Below are 26,551 nucleotides of genomic sequence, written 5' to 3' on the forward strand. Positions count from 1 at the left end.
GTTGATAGGAACACCGGTGCTGTCTCTGAGATGTTATGGGATCTAATGACCTTTCAGTGTAACTCTTTTTATACCTTTAGTGTGTATAAGTCAGAAGGGCACTTTGGCTCAGCACCTTGGAATGGTCTTCTCCCAGAGAGCAAACTTAGTCTTTGATTAAGTGCCCTTAGTAGGCATAGGCCACAGCTGGGGTTTAAATCAGGCTAAATCCCATCAGATTGGAAATCAAGAAGCTGCTGCTTTTGAAGACTGTAAATCTGGAAGGCGGCAGAGGCGAGGCGCTGTGGGTCCCTGTTCCAAGCAGGTAATGCCTCTTCTCTTTGGCTCTTGCTCCCAGAATTACTTTAAATATGGACACAGGAAGGAATAAGATTTTAACATTATGACTACTAAAGCTAGTCCTTCCCGCTTCAAAAGTAATTAAAGAAGTAATGAAAGTCTTGGAGGAGACCTCACTGAGAATATGGAATGCCATGGAAATGAGCATTTGAATGCCAGAGACTCGTTTCATGTCTCCATGTTTTCCCAAAAGACATAAGCACAACGTGGAATAAAAGAAGAGCTTGAAGCTGGCAAGTCTGTCAGCTCACTGTTACCAGCGACTTTAGATCATGGGGTTGTCTTGTGTGACTTTCTTTGGCTTTGTGGTATTTGTATACATCCCACTCAATGAAACCACACTTCAGCATTTATTGTGGTCACTTGTGTTTTTGGGCATACACCGACTTACTGGCGCCATTGCCAAAAGGAAGACATTCAACAGGGGCGAGAGAAGCCTCTCCTTCCTCAGGCAGTGCCGTGGATGTGGGAGCTGTGTGAACATCTGGCTTTCTATTGAGCAGTTTCTCTCCTCCACTGTACACTCCATCCATGCAGACAGCCCAAGCCTCTGAGCTCCTTATTGCTCTAAGTGTTTTTGGGTCCGTGCTTCATGCATTTTATTTACATGCTTTATTTTTCATTTTATGAACAAATCAATAACTAGACTTACTCTTTATCACACTGGATTAGTTTTATTTATTCCATTTGAATTTAATTAAAAAGCTGTCAAACATAAGTCTACATTTTTATCAGCAGAATACTTTCACAAAACCAGTATGAGATGTCTTCAGCAAGAACATAGTTTTCAAAATAAAACAATGTTTGATATATTCTAGACAGTTACCTTTTTGTTTATCCATGACAACTGAAGCTAACCATCAAATGGATAAAGCCATCTAAGTATAGTCAAGTAATCTTTGGGGCATATTTTAAAAAAACAACAACTTAAAAAAAAAAAAAGTTCTTTCTAGATGGATTTAATATAATTCACCAATAAAGCATCCTCAGAAGCATAATAAAACTTCTACATAAAATGACATAGCCAGGGAAAAAAAGGAAGATATACAGTTTGATGAAGATTCAAAATGGATGTTAACATTAAAAATGAGCAGGCATGCAGTTCCTGTATAATATAAAGATTAAAATTGCAAGGCACTAATTTTGCTTCTAGTTTATAAGACAGTATGTTTATGGGACTGCAAATAGTATATGTAAAAAACATATCAAATGGCAAATGTTCATTTGTCTTCAGAAAAATTGCCATTCTACATGTATTTGTAAATTTCAGCATCTAGCACCGAGGATGGCTGGACTAGATTTACACTTGTAAACGTGTTCTCGAAAGATGAGGTATGTGTATTTTGGTTGAAATCCTGATTTCTTTTGTTCTATTTAAAAATTACTCATTTGTGTCTTGCCCCCTCTTTTAGTTCTGCTTGTGTACCCAGGGGTGTTTGAACACAGGCCTGAGGCAGCCAGGGTAATGAAGAGGTTCACCTGTGTGGACACATACCGGTACTCTCAGTCGCATTCACACTCACTCACATATCTGCACGTACACAAGCACATGTGCAATGGCCAAGAGTCTCATTAAGGCTATTTTTGGATATGCTGTGTCCTCTGCACACTATTTTACAGCGTAGAGCATCCATAATGTATGCCTAGAAGCGCTGGAAGGCATAGCAGTGAAGGGGTTAATGCAGAAGACATATAGGCAAATATTGTCAACTATTTTATTCAAATGTTTGGAACTTAAACACAAAATCATCATTAAGTTTTCACAAAATGAGGCATCTGTCGCTTGAAAGGAAAAAAATATTTCAGAAATATGTTTACATAAATGTAAAAATATTAGGCATCGAGACAGATGTGAACACACTCAGTAGCTCGTCTCGGCTGTCAGTCAGCTGAAGATCTGGTCGTACGCGCTCAGCATGAGCTCGGCGATCTGGTTCTGGTACACCATGTGTACCGCCATGTTTCCCGTCTCGTTTTCCGCGCGCAGAAGGGTGGGTCCAAACACAATCCCTAAGCTGTGTGTGGACATGAGGTTCTTGGACGCTCTGGCCACTATCCTATGGAGAGAGAGAAAGCAAAAAGACTCATTGGAGTTTAAATAAAATTGTGACTGTTTTTGAATTGTAAAGTTCTGCGTTCTTGAATTCTTTTTCTTTCTTAAATTTCAACTTGAAGAAGGAAAGTAAGGGCAGGGATTGCTTTGGCAAAACAGAGAATGTGACACAAGCAGAAACAATTTTAGATTTCAGAAAAACACCTGCCATAACATTGTTTAATCGACTCCTTATGCTTTATTGTGTGGAAATAGAACTTATGACTTTCAGGGAAGGATTCTATCCTCATAGTACCTAGCCATTGTGGGTGCTCAATAAATGTGGAATGAATAAATTGCAACAATTACTGTGACAGTTAACAAGATTCAATCTTTGAAGTGGCTAGAGTCAATGGAGGAAACAGGTGAGACATGCATAGCCCATGTAAGAAGCCAAAGATGCAAAAAATAGAATACAGGCATACTGCAGATGGTGACTGCAGCCATGACATTAAAAGATGCCTACTCCTTGGAAGAAAAGTTATGACCAACCTAGATAGCATATTCAAAAGCAGAGACATTACTTTGCCAACAAAGGTCCGTCTAGTCAAGGCTATGGTTTTCCCTGTGGTCATGTATGGATGTGAGAGTTGGACTGTGAAGAAGGCTGAGTGCTGAAGAATCGATGCTTCTGAACTGTGGTGTTGGAGAAGACTCTTGAGAGTCCCTTGGACTGCAAGGAGATCCAACCAATCCATTCTGAAGGAGATCAATCCCGGGATTTCTTTGGAAGGAATGATGCTAAAGCTCAAGTCCAGTACTTTGGCCACCTCATGTGAAGAGTTGACTCATGGGAGAAGACTTTGATGCTGGGAGGGATTGGGGGCAGGGGGAGAAGGGGACGACAGAGCATGAGATGGCTGGATGGCATCACAGACTCGATGGACGTGAGTCTGAGTGAACTCTGGGAGCTGGTGATGGACAGGGAGGCCTGGCGTGTTGCGATTCATGGGGTCACAAAGAGTCGGACACAACTGAGCAACTGAACTGAACTGAACTGATGAGTTGAAAAATGAGCTGAAAAAATAATTAAATTCTTAGTGATTAGTGTGAGTAAAGTATTCCTGAAAAATGCTATTTGTACTCTGTTTTGTAGAAAGTGCTGTCATGTCCGACTCTTTGCAACCCCATGAATTGCAGCATGCCAGACTTCCCTGTCCTTCTTCCAGAGTTTGCTCAAACTCATGTTCATTGAGTCGGTGTTGCCATCCAACCATATCATTTCCTTTAGGACTGACTGGGTTAGGGACTCTCAAGAGTCTTTTCCAGCACTGCAGTTCGGAAGCATCAATTCTTCAGCACTCAGCCTTCTTTATGATCCAGCTCTCACATCTGTATGACTACCGGAAAAACCATAGCTTTGACTATACAGACCTTTGTCGGCAAAGTGATTAACATTTAGGTGTATAACAAGTATCCCCACCCCTTTTACTCAATAAAATACAGAAGCTTGTAGCATTTGCACAGGGAAAAAGTCCCACTGGAATTAAAGAAATGTTTGCTTGCGTGAGGACTGTGGAGAGGTGCAATACCAATGAAACATTAGGATGTGGTTTTACTAATGGTAGTGCCTTGCCTGAATCAACATGGGACTCTTAAAAAGAAATTAAAGCCCCATCTTCTACCTGGAGGCTTTAAAATAAAACAAAACAATGCTTATTTTCACAATTGAAGCATCCTTGGTTTTATATTAAAATCAGGGAGAGTGGGGATTTAGTGATGTAAGGAAAAAGGGGAAAGTATATGGAAGGACAGGGTGCTAACAAACATAAAACTCTGCATTCTTCCAGACACCCCAACCCAAGGGAAATCTGAGCACAGAGCATAAAGTGAGGCAAAGGAACACTACCACATAGCAGTGGGGTCTCTGTTCTCAGAGCCCACTGGAGCACTAGTTGACCTCTAGAGGACTCTGTGTCTGGTCTATGTGGGCTGACCTATTCTCCATGCATGGAGGCAAGAGGAAGAAGACTTGTTCCCTTTCCATCCCTCCACAAACCTTCATCTCAGGGCCATTTCTGTGAAAAATGCCCTGCCTTCACTCTCCTGAAAGACACTGAGGAGGGCCAACACCTTCAATTTGGGACTACCCATAGCACAAATCTTGATCAGCAAGATGTCCTTGATTTGATCAATATCGATAATAATTATTCTAAGCAATTTTTTTTAACTTATTACTTAGGTTTAAAAATGGAAGTATCATTGATTTTATTCTAAGCAGTTTTATTGTCTCACTTGATCCTCGTAATAATCCCATGAGGTTGTTGTTGTTTAGTTGCTCAGATGTGTCCGAATCTTTGTGATCCCATGGACTGCAGTACGCCAGGCTTCCCTGGTCCTTCACTATTTCACTATTTTGGAGTTTGCTCAAACTCACGTCCAATTCTATTATTAAGCCCTTTTTACAAATAAGAAAACTGAAGCCAAGAGTGGTGAAATGCCTGATGTCACACAGAACTGAGGCTCAGACCCAGGCAGGCAGGCTGCAGCGCTCATAGAAACATCACTGCCCTGGTGTGTGTTATGGCCCCTATGCTTAGTAATTGGCTGACTTGTCTCTCTGCCATTCTCCACATGGTTATAGATCCTTCCATAAGAGGGTCTGGATTTTTATTCCACACTGTAGCATTGTGATTGACAGTCTGGTTACAATGGATTCATTGTGGGCAAAATGACTCTTAAACTTGGACTAAATATTCAGGATATTCTGCCTCCCATTTTCACTTTCCTCTTTATATGAAAAGTCTTCATATCTGTGAGTAACATTGGCGTGACTACATTTCTGGAAGGGATTCTCATATTTTAAAGTATTGGTGTGTTATCGGAGACATCAAGTTTAAAGTTTCCTTTGGAATATAGAAACTGTACCACTTGCTACTACATTTACCAAAAGTCTGTAGAATGATTTTCAAATATTCTCCTGACCTGGAGGAGGGAAAGATGGAGTGGGGCTATTCTTCCCTTTAACACACCTATTTATCTTGGCTTAAAGTCTCTCTTGAGCTTCTCCCAGACCTCTTCATTACAAAAATCACTAGTAAGATTCATTGAGAAGGAAAACAGATTTTTCTCTCCTGGATTTAAAGTAATACCTTCTTGTTCAGTGCTCTCTAATGATCTAGATGGGTGGGATGGGTGTGGAGGTGGGAAGAAGGCCCAAGGGGAGGGGATATATGCATACATATAGCTGGTTCACTTTCTTGTACAGCAGAAACTAACACAACATTGTAAAGCAACTGTATTCCAATAAAAAAAAATAAAAGTAGTATCTTTTTGGGGATACTAACTCCTTCATTGACTCTGCCACAGTAAAATAAATTTGTTAAACAAATATGGAAAGAGATAACATAACTGATCAATTAACTGTGTAACTATTAGGTAAAAGCTGCTTTCACATCATTACCCATTGGTACCGAAGTTCTAAGCTGATGAGAGTTATCTAGCAGAGAACAGGGCTCAGAGGTCATAGAGCATGAAGATGGTAGAATTAAAAGTAAGAGACTATTCGAGTATGAAGGTGAATGATTGATATAGGGTCCACAGAGTAGAAGAGGTCCAGGAATCCAGGGAGGCTGAAAAGGGAAAAGAAGAATATAAAGACAGATAGACAGAGATATAGTTGATTTTCCAGGCAATAGTACTGGAATGGATTGCCATTTCCTTCTCCAAGTTATAATGGCTATAATTTCAGTCAAAACAGGAACAGTGAGATTTGGGGTAGCTGGGAGCTAAAATTGTCTCTAACTACAGAGGAGCCTGGTGGGTGACAGTCCAAAGGGTTGCAAAGAATTGGACATGATTGAGCGAGTGAACACACACCCTCAAGGTGAGGTTAGAAATAAGGAAGGTCCAAGAGTAGATTACTGGAGTGGACAATCATGGCTGTCAGGAGGTAATGGAGGTAGAAACTGGAAGAGGCCTATGGTGTCTGGAGGAACTGGGGTGACTGGAGGGGTAACTCAGCCCTACCTGAAAGACACAGCTGTTGGGACTTGATCTGTGGGGAGAATAAAAGGATGCAGAAATGGGACTAGATTATTTATAAAGTTTCCCAGTGTTCTTTATATTTTTCCCACTCAGCCAGAGTCCTGGTCTGAGAACTCAGAGCAAGAACCAATCCAGAGAAGAAACCAAGGCTGAGCTTCAGTGGAGTGGGGGAAGGCAGAGTGACTGTCTGAGGCCCCCTTCAGGCAAAGGTTTCTCTCTTTTGGCTGGTGGTTCGTGGAGGGGGTCCTAAAACGGATTTCTGCCAGTTCATCAGTTTCCTAAACTTGCCCTTTGTCAAGTGTTTATTTTGTGCTCTTCTCTGTGCGTAAATGCAGAGCATTCATTCCATCTCAATCTGTGTCATCTGTATCCATTTCTCTGCACACTTTCATGTGATTTTAATAAAAACATTTTCAACTCATGGGTGCTCTCAAGTAATCCTGTTACAGGTAGATTTTACCAAAGAATATATAGTTCTGTATTCTTGTTATACTCGCATTACTGCAGGTTAAATTTTCCTAGCAGTTTGGAATTTTTTTCCTAAGTTTGGGAAAATTAAGTAACTTGCAATAACACTTAGAGAAATCAAATGTAGTTAAGGAAGGTTAAGAAAATGTGGATGTATATTATATAGAATTCATACTATCTTGCCTACTTTCTGTTACAAAATGCATGCTTGTGTGTGTATGTGTGTATGTCATTGGCAGTTTATGTTCTGAATATCAACCAATCAGTAGTTGGTATATTGAGAAATTAATCCATCTTTAGGTTAGAAAAGATGCTGAGGGTGAAGACTATTTGCGGGTGGAAATTACCAACTGCTGAGCTATATGATTCACGTAGATAGGAAAAAATATTCTCATATCAACATTCACATTAGATTAAACCCTTTTATAGTAGAGGTGGTGATAAACATATCTAGCAAAGAAGCCTCCCAAACTGGGGATGTTTGGAAAATGTATTCATGCTGCTACAGACTTCACTATTCAAATGCGAACCTATCTACTCTCTACCTCAATAGATCCTTAAGCAGTTAAGTGGTTGATCTGGGAGAACATAAGTAGTCAACCACAATTTCAAAATTACAGCTAGAATACTATCCTACAAAATTCTTCAAATCTCTCTTTTGTTTTTAACCTCAAATCAATGGATCTAATACTTTCCTCTCTCGCTGTAGGGACTAGCTGTGCATTGTAAGTGCCATTATTTCTGAAGGCTTCAACTAGTTAAACATATGTAGAGGAAAAATATAGGCTACTGAAAGAAATAAAAGCCCGGAATGGAAAAAAAAATGCAATCTAGTATCTAAGATGGAAAACTCTCAAAAACAGTAAGTTATACTTCCAGTAGCTTAAAATGCAGTTAAGCTGTACTATTGGAGGGGAGGATCTGATTCAGAAACCAAATACATTTTTACTATGGGTTTGGCAGTACTTCTAGGACAGCTTTCACTAAAGTGAGTTCTGCAAACACCATCTCTGTGACACACTTCACAAAAATAGCAGTCTGGAGTAAGATAAGTTTGCAGAAAATTATATGCCATTTTTCCTTCTTGGAAATTTACAATGCACCATAGCATAATACAGGCTCTGACAAGTCCTGCAGAAAAGTAACCCTGTTCATCTTTGTGTAACTCAACATGTTCCCTAACTTACTTGAACATTGTGGATCCTCTTTCTTGAGTGATAAGGAGGAGCGTATATTGAGACATGTTACTCTAGTGTGCTTTGCTAGTTCAGTTCAGTTCAGTTCAGTCGCTCAGTCGTGTCTGACTCTTTGCGACCCCATGAATCGCAATACTCCAGGCCTCCCTGTCCATCACCAACTCCCGGAGTTCACTTAGACTCACATCCATTGAGTCCGTGATGCCATCCAGCCATCTCATCCTCTGTTGTCCCCTTCTCCTCCTGCCCCCAATCCCTCCCAGCATCAGAGTCTTTTCCAATGAGTCAACTCTTCACATGAGGTGGCCAAAGTACTGGAGTTTCAGCTTTAGCATTATTCCTTCCAGAGAAATCCCAGGGATCTACTAAATCTGAAACATCATGGATTTGAATCTCCTCTGTCACTCAGGTTTCAGAACTCTGTAGTAGCTAACTCAAAGAGATCAGACTATGGTCACTTTTGGCAAGTTCCACCCCTCTGGTAGGGCTTAGATTTCGTCTGGCCTTAAACTCCATGACAGTGTTGTAAATTGTGAGCTACCATTTAACCTGTTTTCACAAAGAAATGAAAGGAACTCCCTTTTTAGGCCAAGAATACTGGAGTGGGGCACAGCAACCCCACTCTCAACCCAGGGACTGAATCCACGTCTCTAACGTCTACCTGCACTTGCACCAGCTGGGCAGCTCTTTGAGGACAAAACGAAGGTCAAAGGCAAAAAGACCACATCTGAATGAGAAAGGTAAGAGCAGTCACATGGTTGAGAGATTACTATACAGCAAATGGCTGCATGGTGAAAAGGTGTAAAAATATGTAGATCAATATTTGGAAATTCTTCTACATGTTTGTTCACTCACCATTAGTCTACTCCCAAGAAATAGTGAAGATACCTGATTCGAAGCAATGTGAGGAGCTCAAATGTTAATGCCTGTGAATGCTTCACTAACAGGAAAAACATCTTAAACTGCAACTCTTTTGAAAAAGGCTATTTATGAACACTGCTAAGTTTAAAATAGCTTGACAAGAATAATTATGATTTTATGAATTTGTTCACAAAATAGCACTTGATATATATTCTTTGCCAAAGAAACTCTTTAACCACTAAGTAAAATTTAAGTTTATAAAATCTTAAAGTAGGTAAGAATTCATTTTTCTGGCAAGAGATTAAAAAGGTGATGTACAGTTTACAGCACAAAAAGGAGAAGAAATGCCAGAGCTACTTTTTGTCGGGTCCCAATGGAAGGAGCAACGATTCATCAATTTTAGATTATTTTAGAAACAATCTATAATCCACAGCTACAGATGTTGGGCCCCAGACAAAAAAAATCCTCACAGACTTACGCTAGGTAAGTTTTTTCCAAAAGTGAGCTGAATCACTAACTCAAAGAAATTTCTTATTTGCTGAAAATCATAGCCAAATGATTCAAACTGAAAGAGAGATTTACCATAAAACTCAAAATTAATGCTGAATTAAGAAGGCCAAAGCATTTAATAGTAGTCCAGCTACAAACAGATATAAGGATGCAAACTTCTTTTTAAGTTTGTGCTTTGCTGTTATCATAGTGACTTGCAAAGGAAGTCAAAAGCCACAAAATTGCCTGCAGGACAAGCCTCAAGTTATTGGAGGTGTATTCCAAGTATTCCCTTCTCTATCTCTGGATTACTGTGATTTTCCGACACACATAACTTTAGGATGGTTTAACTCTAATGGAGAAAGTGCGGTGGTAAGTGTACTTTTGCCATCAGGTCACACCTGGCTTGTATAATACAGCTCATCCACTGTATGTGAAACATTAATTGTGACTTTGACCACTTCAGTGAGGAGAAGCTGCTAAAAATAGAATAAATTTTCACTGTGCTCAATTTATGCTTCCTATGTGCTGTAACTACTTTGGGGGGGATCCATGCTAACCATATGCTTGCCTACTCTCAATCTGCACAAAATATACTGCCATGCCTACATTGGCCTTTTTTTTTTTTTTTTAAAGACTGGGGACTTAGTAGGAAGTCTACTTTTCCCCTTAAAGTCAGGGCTGTACATTAGAAAAATTTCCAAATATTATAAAAGAAGATGAGCATTTACAAATATTATTTGCATTTAAAATTAATATATTTCAAGGTGGTCATTCACTGGTGACTGTCACTTTTATATGCAAATTTACACATCAACTGGCTTAAACTAATTGTAAAATCTTCAATTTTATACTTAAATATCCCATTATTATTGTTTTCTAAAGTAAGCAAAGAAGTATCCTCCTAAAAGAGAATTACTGCTATGTTATGATATTTTTGCTTTTAAATTATCTTTGAAGCCATGTGTATATAATTCTTTAAAGTAAATTGTGGAAAAGGTACTTTATATGGTAGTTACACATTAACAGCTAACATGGCCTTATTCTTTACATTTATTGAGTACCCACTTGGATTGAAACATTTTCAATTATTCACTTGTTTCATATTTATATTGATTGGCCATTACGAGGAGAGTCTAATGTATCTTTAAAGCAATACTCAGAACTATAAGAGACGAGGAGTGACTAAAAAAAATGACTAGCCCATAGACTTAAAAATGGCTCATTTCTGGTTGTACTATGTATTCTATAAGGTGACAACAACATATATAAAATGGGATATCATAGCCAAAGCCCTTACATAGCAGATAATATCAAAAAGGAACACAAACAGTGGTTATTATTTGCCAAATATCCATTACATGCTAATCACTGTGCTTCAAATATACCATGCTTTTCAAAGGCAGAATTAAAACTCAGCTGTAATTTCTCTTGCTCTGATTAGTAATACATTCTATTAGAATTTGAGAAGTTAAGAAAAGTATGATAAAGAAAAAAAACACACCAATAACTGTAACAGGAACTCAAGGTAATCATTTTACATTCATTAAAATCTATTATTCAACAGACCTGCTATTACTCAATACCTGCTCGGTGCCTGATGCTGTTCTGGATGTTGGAGATGATGCAGTGAGTAAAAGAGACAAAGTTCCTGCCCATATGCAATTTACCATCTAGTGGGGGACCAGACAAGAAACAATCCACTAATTAATATACAAAGTGATTTCGGCACAGAGGTACTTCAAGAAAGACTGAGACAAGTGGTGGTTCTTCTACTGACCCTCGGAGACTCTTAAAAGTTCCTAATGGCCTAGAATCCATCCCCAGAGATCTCTTTGCGAAGAATGGCTGGCCGAAGATAACAGAGTCCCCAGATTATTTTGTTGGGCAGAGAGAGGTGGAAAGTGCTACACACAGCAGACAAGGTTCTCAGAAGTTCTTTCTAAGGAAAGGACACTTGGGCAGAGAGCAGCTTATGCGCACACACCACAGGAAGGAAAACTCCAGCAGGAAAAAGTTGGTAGAAAGCCCCAGTGGTGAGGTTGTGCTGCGTGGTTCTAGGAATAGAGGAGAGGGTAGTAGAGCTGCAGGCTGGGGAGTGAGACAGATAAGGTAGGAGATCCTGTGGGGAGGACGTAGGTCATAATTCTAACAGTGAACAGGTGTTCGTCCTTGGGTTTTGAGCAGGAGAATGACACTGACAGCATTCAATATACATGTATAAATAATTTATTTATATACACACTCAAGAAAATACTTTCTATATAATTTTGTGGCCAACATTTTTCACTTCTGTCATGAGCAGTTCTCATGTCTTATATGTGTATTGTGAGTTAAGTTCCTCAGTCGTGTCCGACTCTTTGTGACCCCATGAACTGTAGCCCGCCAGGCTCCTCTGTTCATCGGATTCTCCAGACAAGAATACTGGAGTAGGTAGCCATTCCCTTCTCCAAGGTATCTTCCTAACCCAGGGATCAATCCTGTGTCTCCAGCATCTCCTGCATTGGCAGGCGGGTTCTTTACTGCTAGTGCCACCTGGGAAGCCCTACGTCTTATATATGTGTGTGCATGCTAAGTCGCTTAAGTCATGTTCGACTTTGTGTTACCCTATGGACTGCAGCCTGCCAGGCTCCTCTGTCCATGAGATTCTCCAGGCAAGAATACTGGAGTGGGTGGCTGGGCCCTTCTCCAGGAGATCTTCCCGACCCAGGGATCGAACCTGTGTCTCTTACGTCTACCTGCACTGGCAGGCAGATTCTTTACCATCGCTTTTACTAACTATCTTACATGGGATAGAATGGTTTGTACTCTATGATTTCTTAGTAAAATGTAATTAATATATTAAAAAACCTTTTTTTGTATACTCATTCTCCACATTTTTGGAGTATTTCTTTAGGCAATTGTTTCCAAATAGGGGCAGCTTCCCTATCCCCACATCTCCCATGAGGCATTTGCAATGTCTGGAGATATCAAAGATTGTCATGACTGGGTGGAGTGGAGAAGGTGAGTTGCTATGGCATCTAATGAATCAGAGGCAAAGGATGGTGCTAAACATTCTATGATGCACAGGACAGTCTCCCCAAACAATTTATCCGGCCCCAAACGTCAGTGTTGCTGCTGCTGAGAAACTCTGCAGTAGTAGAAATGTAGCAATTAGGTCAATGGTTCTGAAACTTTACCATTCATGAGGATAATCTGGAAACTGGGTTGTATCACAGATCATTGAACTTCATCTTTAGACTTCTGGTTCAGCAGCTCTGGGGAGGGACTTGAGAATATTACACTAGTCACAAGTTCCTTGAGAGGATACAGTTGCTCTGGGGACCACACTTTGAGAATTCGCACTAGATCATTAAGTTCAGGGTTTTCTTTTCTTAAACCCTGATAATGTGGGATATGTAACATGACAATTCATAGTCCTGATAGCATTATTATCGCTTGATTTTATTCTTCTTAAAATAATTGCTAACTTGATAGGTGAAAAATGATCTATCATTGTTTAAAGTTAGGATTCTTTGAATTTAGGAAATGGGGAAGAAGTTAAAAAAGCACAGCAATATGGATTATCTCTTCTGTGAATAACCCTTCATATCACCTGCCTTTTTCTTATTGAGAGCATATAATTTTGTTTGTTTCATCCATTTAATTATTTTGTATAACAAAACTAACACATAGTATTTAAAAAGTGTGTTAATCAGGAGAATATAGAATGAAAAGGTCAAGCTTTCTGTTTTTCTAGTCAAACTCCTTCAGGACAACTATAATTAACAGATGCGTGCTCCTTCTGGATGTTTTTCTATTTATCTATCCATCTACCTGGGCTTCCCTGGTGGCTCAGCAGTAAAGAATCTGCCTACCAATGCAGGACAAGTTTGAGCCCCCAGTTGGGAAGATACCCTGGAGATGGAAATGGCAACTCACTCCAGTACTTTTGCCTAGGAAATCTCATGGACAGAGGAACCTGGTGGGCTAGTCCATGGGGTCACACAGAATCAGACACGACTTAGCGACTGAACAACAACAATCCCTTTAGTATCTATTTTCTTTAGAATAAGATAAAAATACATAATATGTTATAGTACAACTTGCTTTTCCCCCCTTAACTATATATCATGGGAATCTTTCCAAGTCAGTACATTTAAAAATACCTCACCCTTTGAAAAATGCTGTTACATTTCATAGTATGAAAATAATTTATTTAACCATTCCCTTGCTGATGGACTTTTATGTTGCTTCTAATTTTTTGCTGTTACAGACAATGCTACAATGAACATACTTGTACATATTAGATTTCTGAGGTTTATTTTTGTGTTAATGGCATAATATTTCATTACTTTTATTGTATTTATATTCTCTCAATTATATTTTTCCTTAATTTTGTTTATTTATATTTTTATGTGTTCATATCTAGCATTATTTCTTTTGGAATTTCTATCATTATTTTTTAATTATAAAATTCATCCATTTAAATAAATCAGGTAATTGTCATCAATATTTTTTCTAGTTTTTTAAAATGGTGTCATTTTCGTATCCTCTAATTAATCTCAGTGTATTTTACTATATAAAGTGTGAAGGTAATCTCTATTTTTTTTTCAATAGCTAGCTGATTGCCCCAATAATATATCCTACAACTCACAGACAAAAACACCTGGTATGTTTTATTCTGGATGATTTGCACTTGTATTTTGCACTACCACTTTACTGTTCAAATAACTGTGACTTTAATATACACTAGGAATATTACCATTTTTTTTCTTTTTCAGATATAAAAGAAAATTTTCAGATGGATAAAATGAGCCTGAGAAACACTGAATAATTTGATCGAGATCACATAATTAAATGGCAGCAACACCTAGATGAAGATGCAGGTCTTCATTACTCTGGGAGATAGATCTTCTTTCCACAAATAACTAAGAGTCAAGAAATCAAGGGGTTTGAAATCAAGGGGTTTCTTAATGATGAGGCCTGAGACCTGGGGTAGATGTGGAAGGGAAGTGAGTCAGAAAGTCTTGGGTGACATATTTGATTTTTTCATCACCTAGTTCACATTCAAGGATGCATTTATAGAGATGAAAAGGGTTTCAGGTGGAAGAAAAACCAAATTAATACATATTGTCCTTTTCTCCAGATTCACACAATGTGTTCAACTTCTGAGAGTATTCACTTACCATTGTGGGAGGAAATGCACTATTGGTGAGACAGACTGAGAATTTCAGCTACGGTTCCCCTTAGGTGTTTTCTGTTAAGTTTTCAAATGGTTTTAGCCATTCACATTTGACCATGTCAGCAGTAAAAGAAGTCTTAATTTGCCTATTCCCTGAGCTCTGTTGATCTAGCAATAACCATGGATAATACCATCATCCTGGGAAGACACTGCCCTGGGTTTAAGAGAGAAAGGCTAGGAAATATATGACATGTTGGGAGTATTTTTAGGAATGAAAAAAATATAACACTGTTTATTATTCTTTACTTGGAATTTGTCCAGTAAGGCAGTTCAAACACTAGTATGGGCTAGTAACATTTTATACAGAACACTGGGGGTTGTGCATGGATCAGCATTAATTAGGCCAAGCAGTGTAAGGCACCTAATTATAAGACATTAGTGGGAAATATGGAACTTAAATATTTGCCTTATGATTTTAGATAAATCTAAAAGGAATATATACTATCAATATGCAAAGTCAGAATTCATCAACCTCTTTGTTTTTCCTCTTCACAGAGGTGGAGAGAACAGCTATTCCACTAAGGGATCAACATTAAACCTTCAGCAGTTTTCTAGAAAATTGTCTCCTAGTTTAAGAGGTTCCAGAAGAGCTGAAAGAAAGCCAGTTGTAGTCTGTGCGTCAGCATTCAGTTGTCCACACTTAATTTTACTTTCTGAGGGAAAATAAATGTTATATATTTTTCACAGTGACTTGACTCTGGCTGCACAAGTTGAGGCTCCAAGGTGAATGTGTGCATCTGAGTGACAGGCTGCTCAGTGAGAGAGGACAGGGACTGATGGTATTTTGCTTCAGGAAAAAGAACAGTTAGGGCAGCTATGAGGACTGAATGCAAAAAAACAAACAAACAACAAAAAAACCACCATGATATGGAAGAAAAAGTCTATTTTTCTCTAGTAAATCCAGTTCCTGAAATTGACCCGCAGACTCATTTCATTTCTGTGTGAAGAATTAGAGTTGTGAAAATAGACTATCTGCTTCAAAAGATTCACATTACAGAAAATTTAGAAAATGTAGAAAAGTTACAATAGAAAATACAAACCCCTCATAATTCTGTCATTTAGTTATTATTATTATTAAGTATAGATTTTTCTAAATGTATACTATAAGAATAAGGGGACTATGAAGGTTATTAAATATTCTACACATAAAAAGAACACAAGTTCTCCATCAGGAGGCATTCAGAGATGTTCCAGATTCCCATACTGGATGGCAAATCCAGTGATATTTAAAATGTGGTTTGGTTTGGGCTTCTAGATTAATGATGAAAGAATGAACATTCTGGGAAAGTCAAAGATGATGTGGGATAATATATCATAACTGAGGTTTCTTCTCCACCCTTGCTTATACCTTTTTCTTTTCTCCAAGATTCCATCAACAACATTTTGTCCTCAGTAGAGGATGGTTCAACAGAAGAGCAGAGAAAGTGTTTTGGTTTCTTTGTAAACTAGGGTATTTGAATTGCAAAGGACTGGGCTTTGGGGTTGCAAAGGACTGGGCTTTGGGGTTTCAAAGGCTTAAGTGCCCTGGACTTAGAATTGGAATGATGGCCTAACCAGTAGATTGGAAGGTAGGTGAAGAGCCAGGTTACCATGCTGCCAGACAAGAGAAAGATTTCTCTGGATTGGGAGGAGAGTTAAGAAGAGCAGAGACTTGGTAAGGTCCTGTGAAGGTGGCTCGGTCAGGAACCCTTCCTATCCCTCTTCCTGAGGACAGGCTGTGGGCAAGTCTGAGGATTCTGAGATCAGACAGACCTCTATTCTCCCCTTGGAGCAGACCTAGCGTTAGAACAAAATCTCAGAGTTCTCTGCTCAGTGTTATGTGACAGCCTGGATGGGAGGGGAGTTTGGGGGAGAACGGATACATACGTGTTTATGGCTGAGTCCCTTTACTGTTCGCCTGAAACTATCACATAATTATTTGTTAATTGGCTATATTCCAATGCAAAGTATGTTTAATATATCAAGAATGGTTAAATACAAATTACTGCATGGTATATCTACACAAAGATGGCAAGATAACCTTCACAGTGTCTGTTGGTGACCAATACCAGACCTGGGATTGGAAGTTAGAGATGAAGACAAACAACCAGAAGGAAATGAAGACCATCCAGGACAGGTGACAAAAGCCAGACACTTTCTACCCTGCTTATCTGCTTTATTACCTTTCTCCAACAGAATGTAAACATCTTAAGGACCAGGACTTTGTTTCTGTTTAGTGCCATATTCCTAGGCCAGGATTAGCCTTTGGCTCATAGGTACTCAACAAATACTTACTGAAATACTGTATAAATGGATGCTCTCCCTGCCCCTCACCAAATGCTTGGGCCAGTCTTAGCCCTCCGGAACTAGAAATGACCCAGGGAAATGTTTAGAAGTGTCTAGAAGACACTCTGAATTGACTAAATTTAGAACATTTAGAAGAATGGGCCTCAAATAATGCCTGGTTTGAGACAGTCCTGCCTTCCTGTCATCCTACTCAGAAATGATGCCCATGGGAGCTCTTCTCTGTCACAGCTGTGTCTTTCCGACTCCCATCTAGATCGATACATACTAGGTACTCAATAAATATTTGTGGACTGCATAAACATCTGAATTCCGGGGAAAAGAAACAAGCAAAAAGGGCCTCAAAAGGGATTAGTTTTGATTTTGGTACAATACTTACATTTCTTATACACCAGAAATGGTCAGAACATGAATGCAGAGATTGTTAAACAGAGATACTATTCCTTGAGACCTAGTTCAGGGCTTGTAACTATGCAGGGTACCTTTCTTTCCCACATATTATCTGACAATGAGTTTTTAACATGTACCTGGTTTGAACAAAACTGATGAGAAAAGTTTAGAATAAAACATAATTTTTATCTGATTTATACTATGGATGGTTGAAGCTAAAGATAATGACACCATTTTTCCTGACCATCAGAAATCTGACCATCACATTGTATTTTAGGTAAAATGCTTATATCTGCAGAAAGGTACGGAGAAGGCGATGGCACCCCACTCCAGTACTCTTGCCTGGAAAATCCCATGGATGGAGGAGCCTGGTAGGCTGCAGTCCATGGGGTCACTAAGAGTCGGACACGACTGAGCATCTTCACGTTCACTTTTCACTTTCATGCATTGGAGAAGGAAATGGCAACCCACTCCAATGTTCTTGCCTGGAGAATCCCAGGGACGGGGGAGCCTGGTAGGCTGCTGTCTATGGGGTCGCACAGAGTTGGACACGACTGAAGCCATAGCAGCAGCAGCAGCAGAAAAGTAAACCCCTTGAAATATATATAATATTTGGCTTAAATATAGAAACTATTTGTTTTGCCTTTATACACATGCATTTGTAATCTCTAGTGTGGTGGAGAAATAAATTGTGTGAGTTCCTGCATACATCCTTGTGCACATGGATGTCAGGCTAACTCAGGCATCTATTGTCTATAATTACCTGTGATGACTCAAATCTGGACCTTTTCATTCCTCTAAGTTTCATCTGCTGTTATCCATGCTGAGTTTTCATTCTTACGCATACATTTTATTATAATATTACATGTTAGTAATAAAATGTAATAATAGAGATAAGAGGGATTTTGAATTTAAAACATTGTATAAATATAATGTGCTATGATTATTAAATATTAAAGTAATTACTCCTATCCCATTAGAACTAAGCCATGTGATTTGTGTGCTTTTAGTGACTAAGGGGTGAGGCTATAGGTAACCTAAGATATTTTTAAGTGTATATGAACCAAGCATAAATTAAACAAAGTGACAGCCAGGCTGAAATAATGTAAGCAAGCCCAAAATGAAACATTTCAGTGAACTCAGAGTAGTGCACTGCTACCGACTGTTCCCCTATCTTGACATGCTGACTTAATTTGGCATCATGAAAGAAGAGAAAAAGATAAAGACAGAGACAAGGAGAAATGGAGAAATGAAGATGGTTTTAGAGTGATCATGACCAGGCCATTCATATTTCTCATATAGCCTGGAAACAATCTCATACTTATTGGAAGATGTGACCTTTAAATGTTCCTTACTTGCAAAAAGACAAATATTCTAGAAGTTGGGTATTAGCTCTTGGAGTCATCTGTCCTGCCTGCTCTTCAAGTGGAGGTTACTGCAGGGGTGGGGGGTGCAAGCTGTAGATGAGCAAATGTGTTACTTATTCTTAACATTTGCAGACTTTAGAGTAAGCTCTCTTTGACAGCTCCCTGATTTCTTTAAAGTAGCAAATCTCTAATCAGCCTAGATATGTTAAAATGTGATTTTTACAGAGAATTGACCTGAGTTGAGTACTTGAGTTGAAATGTGTATTTTTTGACTTGGAGGGAAAAAAAAATCAGATATTCTATGATATACTTTGCCTCAGTGACAAGATGTTTTGGGGGAAATCATCCAAGCTTGAAATAAAATCTTTATTGAAAGTAATTCTACATTCATGCCAGTCAGATACATTGTAGGATTAGACTGACTATCCCAGGGGAAAACGACGGTATACGCACCAGGCAGAGTTGGTTATTTGGACCTCCTGTCAGTTCTTAACTTCCTGACAATGGCTGAAGCATTCACGACTGCTACAGCTCTGTTTTCATCTTTATTTTGAGAGAAAGTTAATACACTTTACCTTAACTACGCCAAATGTACTGGAAAATAACACAGTAATAAGATACACCCTGCCTACCAAGTGATATCTGTATGTAGAGAGCATTTAGCTGTGCATTTTAAGGAAACAAATACGAAGCAGCAAATGACAGAGAGATACTTTATTTTTTCTGCTTGAACTTTTAAATTTTTCTGGCAAAGTCTCCTGTGTGCTGTCTTAAAATCAACATGTATACATATTTATGGAGCCAAGGAAATGCTTTCATTGACAATTTCCTTCAAGTGCCACAGTGGGAGGAGCCCTTGAAAATTATCATTACTAGAGTAATTTGGTTATCAATTTTATTTGGTGTCAAAAAGTAAGACACAGGTGTGCCAGGTGATATTTGGCTCCATTTAGAGTCAACAACAGCCCAGGATGTCACTTTGTAAAAGTCATAGAATTGTTTCTTTGGATATAATTAATTATATCCACAGTGTTAACACTGTGGCTAAAAAAGAAAAAGGCATAATTTCAAATTTAGACTTATATTCTGATTCATTGTGAAGACAAACCATAATTGCAGTTCTAACGGACAGGAAAAACATGACCCCCAATAGATGCTTGATAGTAACCATGTTCAATCTAAAAACTCAGAACTTAATTTCATAATTCTCATAATTTTATAACTTTTGGTTATATGTCATAAAAAGCTTTGCTTTCATGTTATCAAAGAGTGAAAGCAAAAGGGTGAGGGGGCTCAAGAGCCACAAGTTTAAGGAGACAAATGATGACCTACTCTCATGTTAAAGAAAAATGACAACATACTTCCCTAGACAAAGAAGTCTCAAGGTAAAAAGAATATGGGTTCTGAGAATCAATTTCCTACCTGAGTAATGAATTGGTTAAAAAAAAATTTGTTTTTAAATCTAAAATGCTTATGAATGTCCTTCAGTGGGTAAATAGATAACAAACTGTGGGACATTCACATTGTGAGATGATAGAATATTATTTGGCCATGAAAAGGAGTGCACTATCAAACCATGAAGAGATCCATTTAAAATGTATGCTGCCAAGGGAAAGAGGCCCATCTGAAAAGGCTATATGATTTCAAGCATCTGACATTCTGCAAAAGGCAAAATCTAGAGATAGTGAAAGATCAGTGGTTGCCAGGAGTTTGGGAAGAGGGAGGGATGACTGGGCAGAGCACAGAGGAGTCTTAGGTAGCAGAATTATTCTGTATGATATAATGGTGCATACATGTCATTACATATTTATCAAAATCCATGTAATATACAACATTAAGAGTGAACCTAATGTAAACTATGGACTTTAGCTAACAATGATGTATTGATGTTGGCTTATCAATTAAAACAAATGTACCACAGTAATGCAAGATTTTAATAACAGGGGAGATTCTGTGGTTGTGTGTGTGTTTTGGGGAGCAGGGGGAAGGGGAGTGGAGAGTATATGAAAATTCTCTGTACATTCTATTCAGTTTTTTGTAAACCTAAATCTGTTCTGAAAAAGTGTGTGCATGAATGCTAAGTTGCTTCAGTTGTGTCTGACCCTATGGACTATAGTCCACCAGTCAAATTATAAAAAAGTAGAAAAAGAAAAAAAAGGATAACACAAGCTGCTGCTGCTGCTAAGCCGCTTCAGTCGTCTCCGACTCTGTGCGACCCCATAGACGGCAGCCCACCAGGCTCCTCCATCCCTGGGATTCTCCAGGCAAGAACACTGGAGTGGGTAGCCATTTCCTTCTCCAATGCATGAAAGTGAAAAGTGAAAGTCATGTCCGACTCTTAGTGACCCCATGGACTGCAGCCTACCAGGCTCCTCCATCCATGGCATTTTCCAGGCAAGAGTACTGGAGTGGGGTGTCATTGCCTTCTCCGATAACACAAGCAGACTGCATTAATTCAGGGGACCGAGGTTGATTCCCCGCTTGCCTATTTTTATGGCCACACACATTTGAATTGTTTTGTACTGTGTGTCAGTCACCATATCCAAAAGCATATTTAAGCCTCTCTCTATGAGGAAGTCTTTAAGAACTGTATTCTGATCACTTCGTTATTTGCTTTCCTGGCATTTAAACATTCAGATTGTATTACATTGTTGTTGACATGTTTTATTTTTATCTCTAAGTTATTTCATGCACATATGTTTTATCTCCCTCAATTAGACTGCAAAATCTTCGAGTTTAGGTGGTGTGTTACCTTCTACTTTACTCCTATTTTCCTTGCAGTAGGAAATTTGGGTATTCTATACCTTCCTGTTATTACAAATAGATTTTGCTTTACAGGTCACTGGCAGGTTAAGTTTTTCCTCACCCAGATGCATTTTTGCTCCAACAGAAAGTGAACTGAACTGAACAAAAATGAGATACTCTCTAATACTTGTCTAGCTACAGTCAGAGCCAAGCTATCCACAGATACTCTTGTTAGCTGCTTTCTCTTAAGTCCAGAAGGGCAAGTCACGATGATCAGTGATGACCTTGAGTCCTTTTCCGTGTCAGTCCTTTTTCCCTTTCTCCTTTCCCCTGTCTTCTCTTTTTGCTTCTTTTGAAAAAAATCACAGAGGATGACTGGAGAATAGGATTTGGAAATATAGCAATTTAATGTAACATTTAAAGGTTTTTTTTGGAAAAGAGAATTCAGTAGGTGCAAAATATCATCCTTGGATGCTCTGTTTTCAAAGGTTTTTATGAGGTAGTGTGAAATTACTTTAGGTTAAGGTGTCAGAAATAGAATGTAGGAGTTATGAGGATTGTGTTGATAAGTTTTGCTTTTTTACAGAAATGTCTACATCATCCAAAGGAGAAAGAACTGACTTAGAGTATTGTGTAGATGTCCCTGAGGCCTACTGACCCAGCACACCATAAGAACCTGGAGAAAAAGGTGATTCAGTAAGGAAGTTTTAGTCTCATAAGAACACACAGTTTAATGACTGGGTGAAAGATCAATGTGTTCAAAGACACAGAAAGCCTGGTTTCTTCCCTGCCTCCACTTTTTATTGCATGTAGGACTTTGGGGATTCACTTAACCTTCCTCATCCCCAGCTCCCTCTTTTGGAAAATCAGACAGGCTAGAGGGGTTCTAATTTCTTTGTGCACTAAATCTTGTTGTTGAACAATTTAACACATGCATGCAAAGTTTAAACTCTTTTTTTTCCTTCCTCAAATTTGAAATGATTGGTAAGAAAAGTTGACAAGTTCAGAAACACATGGTAAGCATAGTTCTCAACTGCAAAATAAGGAAACCCTAAAATTTAAGGGGTTGTAATAATATCTTACTTATGTACGTATATGCCTTACATATAATTGACACATACAGGGTATGTATGCATATCTTTGGGCTTGGGCTTCCCTGGTAGCTCAGCTGGTAAAGAATCTGAAATGCAGGAGACTCCAGTTCGACTCCTGGGTTGGGAAGATCCCCTGGAGGAGGACATGGCAACCCACTCCAGTATTCTTGCCTGGAGAATCCCCATGGACAGAGGAGCCTGGTAGACTACAGTCCATGGGGAAGCAAAGAGTCAGACACGACTGAGTGACTAAGCACAGGACAGCATGGATATCTTTACTATAAGACATATATTTATTTATTAAAATAAAGATTGAAAGAAAAAGGCAGACTTAGGGAATTTTTGAGGAAACAGACAGAAGCCTCCTGTTCTCTTGGAAGCATAAGGGTGTGTCTGTAGTCTGCATTTTTGTTTTCATAACACCTATAAAAGAATGGTGGCAATGGACCAGGAGACCCACTCTGGCTGAGATGACACACAGGTTTGCTTTACCTGGCTGATGGTGGCTGTCTGCTCTGTGGGGAACGACCCTGAAGCTGAAAGAGCAATGTGACCAATCAATAATGTCTACATGGGATTTGGATGAGAAATGGTGGTGTATGTGCCAGGAATGTGCCATTCAGGGTAAAAGTAATTTCAAAAGGAAATCAGATACATCTATAGAAGTATTACAAAGCCTTCCTAGATGAGAAGGAATCTGGAAACTTGAGAGGCAAGCTGCTGGGAGCATTTGAACCAAGTTACCCTTAAGTGAGTATAGAAAAAAAAAAAAAGGGAAAATTGTAGCTGCATAAAAGTGTTAAAGTAGACAAATAGTGACTTTAGATATATATTAGATTTAATTTTCAAAGATAACTATTTGAAAGACATTTAAAGAAATATATCTACAATGAGATATAAATCGGTAGGCCTTTCAAATTAGAACATAATACCTGCTTCATTTTTTAGAAGAAATTACACAACATATATAATCTGTATTTTAAAAAACCCAGTTTCCAATGGATGTACATTACCTACCTTACTAGCATATTTTATTACCTTATAATCATCAAAAGATGAGGTTTTATGTGGTTGTATGTGCAGACTGAAGAAAAAGTCACAGAAAAGGAAAAATCCAGTCTCTCAACGGTTAAAAGGATCTACTAATGTCAGTTGTTAAGTAGTAATTTTATTAAGTAGTGATAATAGAAGGAAGACGTACAAGGCTTCTAAATAGCAGAGGGTCAATGGATTCTATTCATTTTGTGTTTATACATTTGTACTCTTTGCATGGCGCCTCATTGCAATGCCTTATCTGGGAGGATTACTAATATGACAACACTCCTGATTTATAGAAGCCCAATTAGGTTAAACAGTTTGATTCATTTCAATTGGATAAAAAAACTCTTGTTGAAGCTGAATTCTTGCTTTGCAATGAACACAAACTCACACTCATTATTACTTATGGTGCTTTTCTTTATGGATGAAGTGCTTTGCAGCCAAGTAGCAGTAGTCACCAGCTGATGACCATAAGGAAAGGCAAACACTGTCAGTAGAATAACATCCTTAGCCAAGTGTTTATGTTGGATACATATACAATACATAACTGTTCTTGACTAATGATACAAAGTTGGCCTCCCCAAGTTTCTCCTTTTGTATTATTTCTTGCCACCCATGTTTTAAGCAAGATTTTCTCAGGACCTAAGCAGCCCCTCACCAAAAGTAAGTTCTGCTTCTTTGCAAGCTGGATTTATTCCTTCTAGCTTCCAAGTGAATATCATACATCATATAACTGAGTTAGTTATACACACAATTGTGCTGATGTGACTATTCATGCAGTTTTCAGAGGTGGTTCATTTAGGTACAGAATATCTTAAGCAATGAAATGATGTGGATAATTTGGTGTTTTTGAATGTTTCCCTTTAAGATCCTTTGTTTCTTTTTTCCTTCTAAATCTATTGGTTTATTATATTTTCAATGAAAACTTTTTTTTTTTCCTGTAGGCAGGGGAAACATCTAAATCTTCCTATTAAGAACTTTATTTTCTTTCTTTTCCTTGCTCCAACTTTCCTTGCTTTAAATGTTCTCTAACCTACAATTTGGAATTTTCTCTTCAATTGGCTGAAGTAATGTTTTACTGGCATTCCTCTGGCCAGATATTCCCTTGATACATTCAGCACCAAGCTGAAAGACCTGGCAAACTGCTGGGATCGAGGCATTGGTACAGAATGAGGCATTGGTACACTGGGAATGAGGTGAAGCCAGCCAGATCAGAGGGAAGTTGATGCAGCCCAGAACATGGCTCTAGGGGCACAGAGAAGCTACAACAAAGAGTTAGCACAAAACGCCAAACAACACAGGTTGGCAAAGGCTACAGCCAGGGGATGAGCCACATTTGCAGGAACAACATGGCTACTATCTAAGACGATGTGACACAATCAGCAGGAACATCTCGGCTCATGACCCTGGTATCAGGCCCTCCAGTAGAAATTTCTGCTTCTGTTTTTTTAAACCTCAAGTGCTATATGGTAAGCCATCTTCTTTCTGATAAAGCAGCTAATGTTTGTTCAGTCCTTGCTTTGTGCCACTCAAGTGCATCATTTTATTGTTTCCTGACAATAGCTTTATGAGAGCTTTATGAGCACTATTACTCCAGTATTCTTGCCTGGAGAATCCCCATGGACAGTGGAGCTGGGCAGGCTACAGTCGACGGAGTGGCAAAGAGCTGGACAAATGACTGAGCACACAAAGATGAGAAACTTGGGGCTCAGGGAGGTGCCCGATGTCACACAGAAATGGTGGTGTCAGATTCAAAGACAGGTCCTCTGAGTGCAGACTGGGAACTCCTCTTCTATTATTATCCCTCTGTCCTCCTCATCCTTCACTGGTTTCTCTGTTTGCTGTTCTTTTCCCCCCAGCCCTGGGTCTCTTTAGTTCCTGATCAGATAGCCCTCATCTCCGTACCCAAAGCTCTGAGCCAGCCTGTACCCCTCCTTCCCCTGGTCCCAGCTCACTTAACCCCAGCCCGGGTAAGAGCCCCAGGCCCCTGGCTTTCCTGGCAGGAGAATAAAGACAGCTGGCAGTGAGAAAATCCTGTGAAGGAGAATATGAGCGCAGTCGTGGTTATGGCTTTGCTGTCTGAGAACTCCCTCTGTCAGAGAACTGCTCTGGCTTCCCACACTTGCTACATGGACAGATGTTTTCAATTATTATCACTGACAAGCCTCCGGGCCAGGTTCCTTTCTGATTGGCTGTTACGGGACTCAGAGGGGACTAAAGGAAACTGAGGCTAGGACACAAAACACCTCAGTCATCACTTTAATCATGTTTCTCCAAAGCCACTGGTTGAGTTGGACAGTTCACCCAGAATTGGAATCCTTTTGTAAACAAAGACTCAATTTCCTTTCTTTCATTCTGGTTTCAATTTTTCTGCCCATAGTTTTTCTGACATCGTGAGAGAGTGAGACATTTGTCATTTCTTTACCAATTCTTCCCTTTTGTTGTTCTTCCAGAGTTTCGGGTACATACCAGGATATAGGGGGAATCGTGATTTAGGGAAATTTAATTTGATACTACTAGACGACATTGTGTGATCATCGGCAAAAATGACCTAGGTCTGATCTGAAGCACCAGTATCATCCAATGTTTCCACCTATAGAAACCCAGGGAATGCTCCATCCTAAACTTCTCATGTAAGTTTTACACCAACTAGGGTTTGCTGGAGCCATTTAACACATCCGTGCTTCATCATTAGGGCTGTTGTCTAACTTTCTAGCTAATAATGGTATCAGCTGTAATTACCCTGATTTCTTTACCTCACCATCTCTGGTGTGTCCTAAGGAGACACAATGAACCACTGATCCCCAGGGAAATGTGAGGGAAGCCTCGGCATGATTGAAAATAGAAAAGAATGTAGACATGGCTCTTAGAAGCCACCCTGACAACCCTTTCTTCTACGTTCCTTCTCCTTCAATGGGATTAGTTATATTTGGTGTCACTCAGCCTCTAAATTCTCATTATTTATTCCTTCCTTCCTA

General features: G+C 39.1%; 1 protein-coding gene across 1 annotated transcript in view; it reads right to left on the reverse strand.

Annotated features, from left to right (window-relative positions):
* Positions 1-2,224: 2,224 nt before the first annotated feature.
* ARHGAP15 (Rho GTPase activating protein 15) overlaps positions 2,225-26,551 on the reverse strand; it is a 678,200-nt gene continuing 653,873 nt past the window's right edge. The window contains exon 13 of the mRNA XM_052635885.1: positions 2,225-2,396. Coding sequence (XP_052491845.1) covers positions 2,225-2,396 — 172 coding nt within the window. The remainder of the gene's footprint in view (positions 2,397-26,551) is intronic.

Source organism: Budorcas taxicolor, chromosome 2 (genome assembly GCF_023091745.1).
Source record: "Budorcas taxicolor isolate Tak-1 chromosome 2, Takin1.1, whole genome shotgun sequence".
In the NCBI taxonomy this organism is placed as follows: Eukaryota; Metazoa; Chordata; class Mammalia; order Artiodactyla; family Bovidae; genus Budorcas; species Budorcas taxicolor.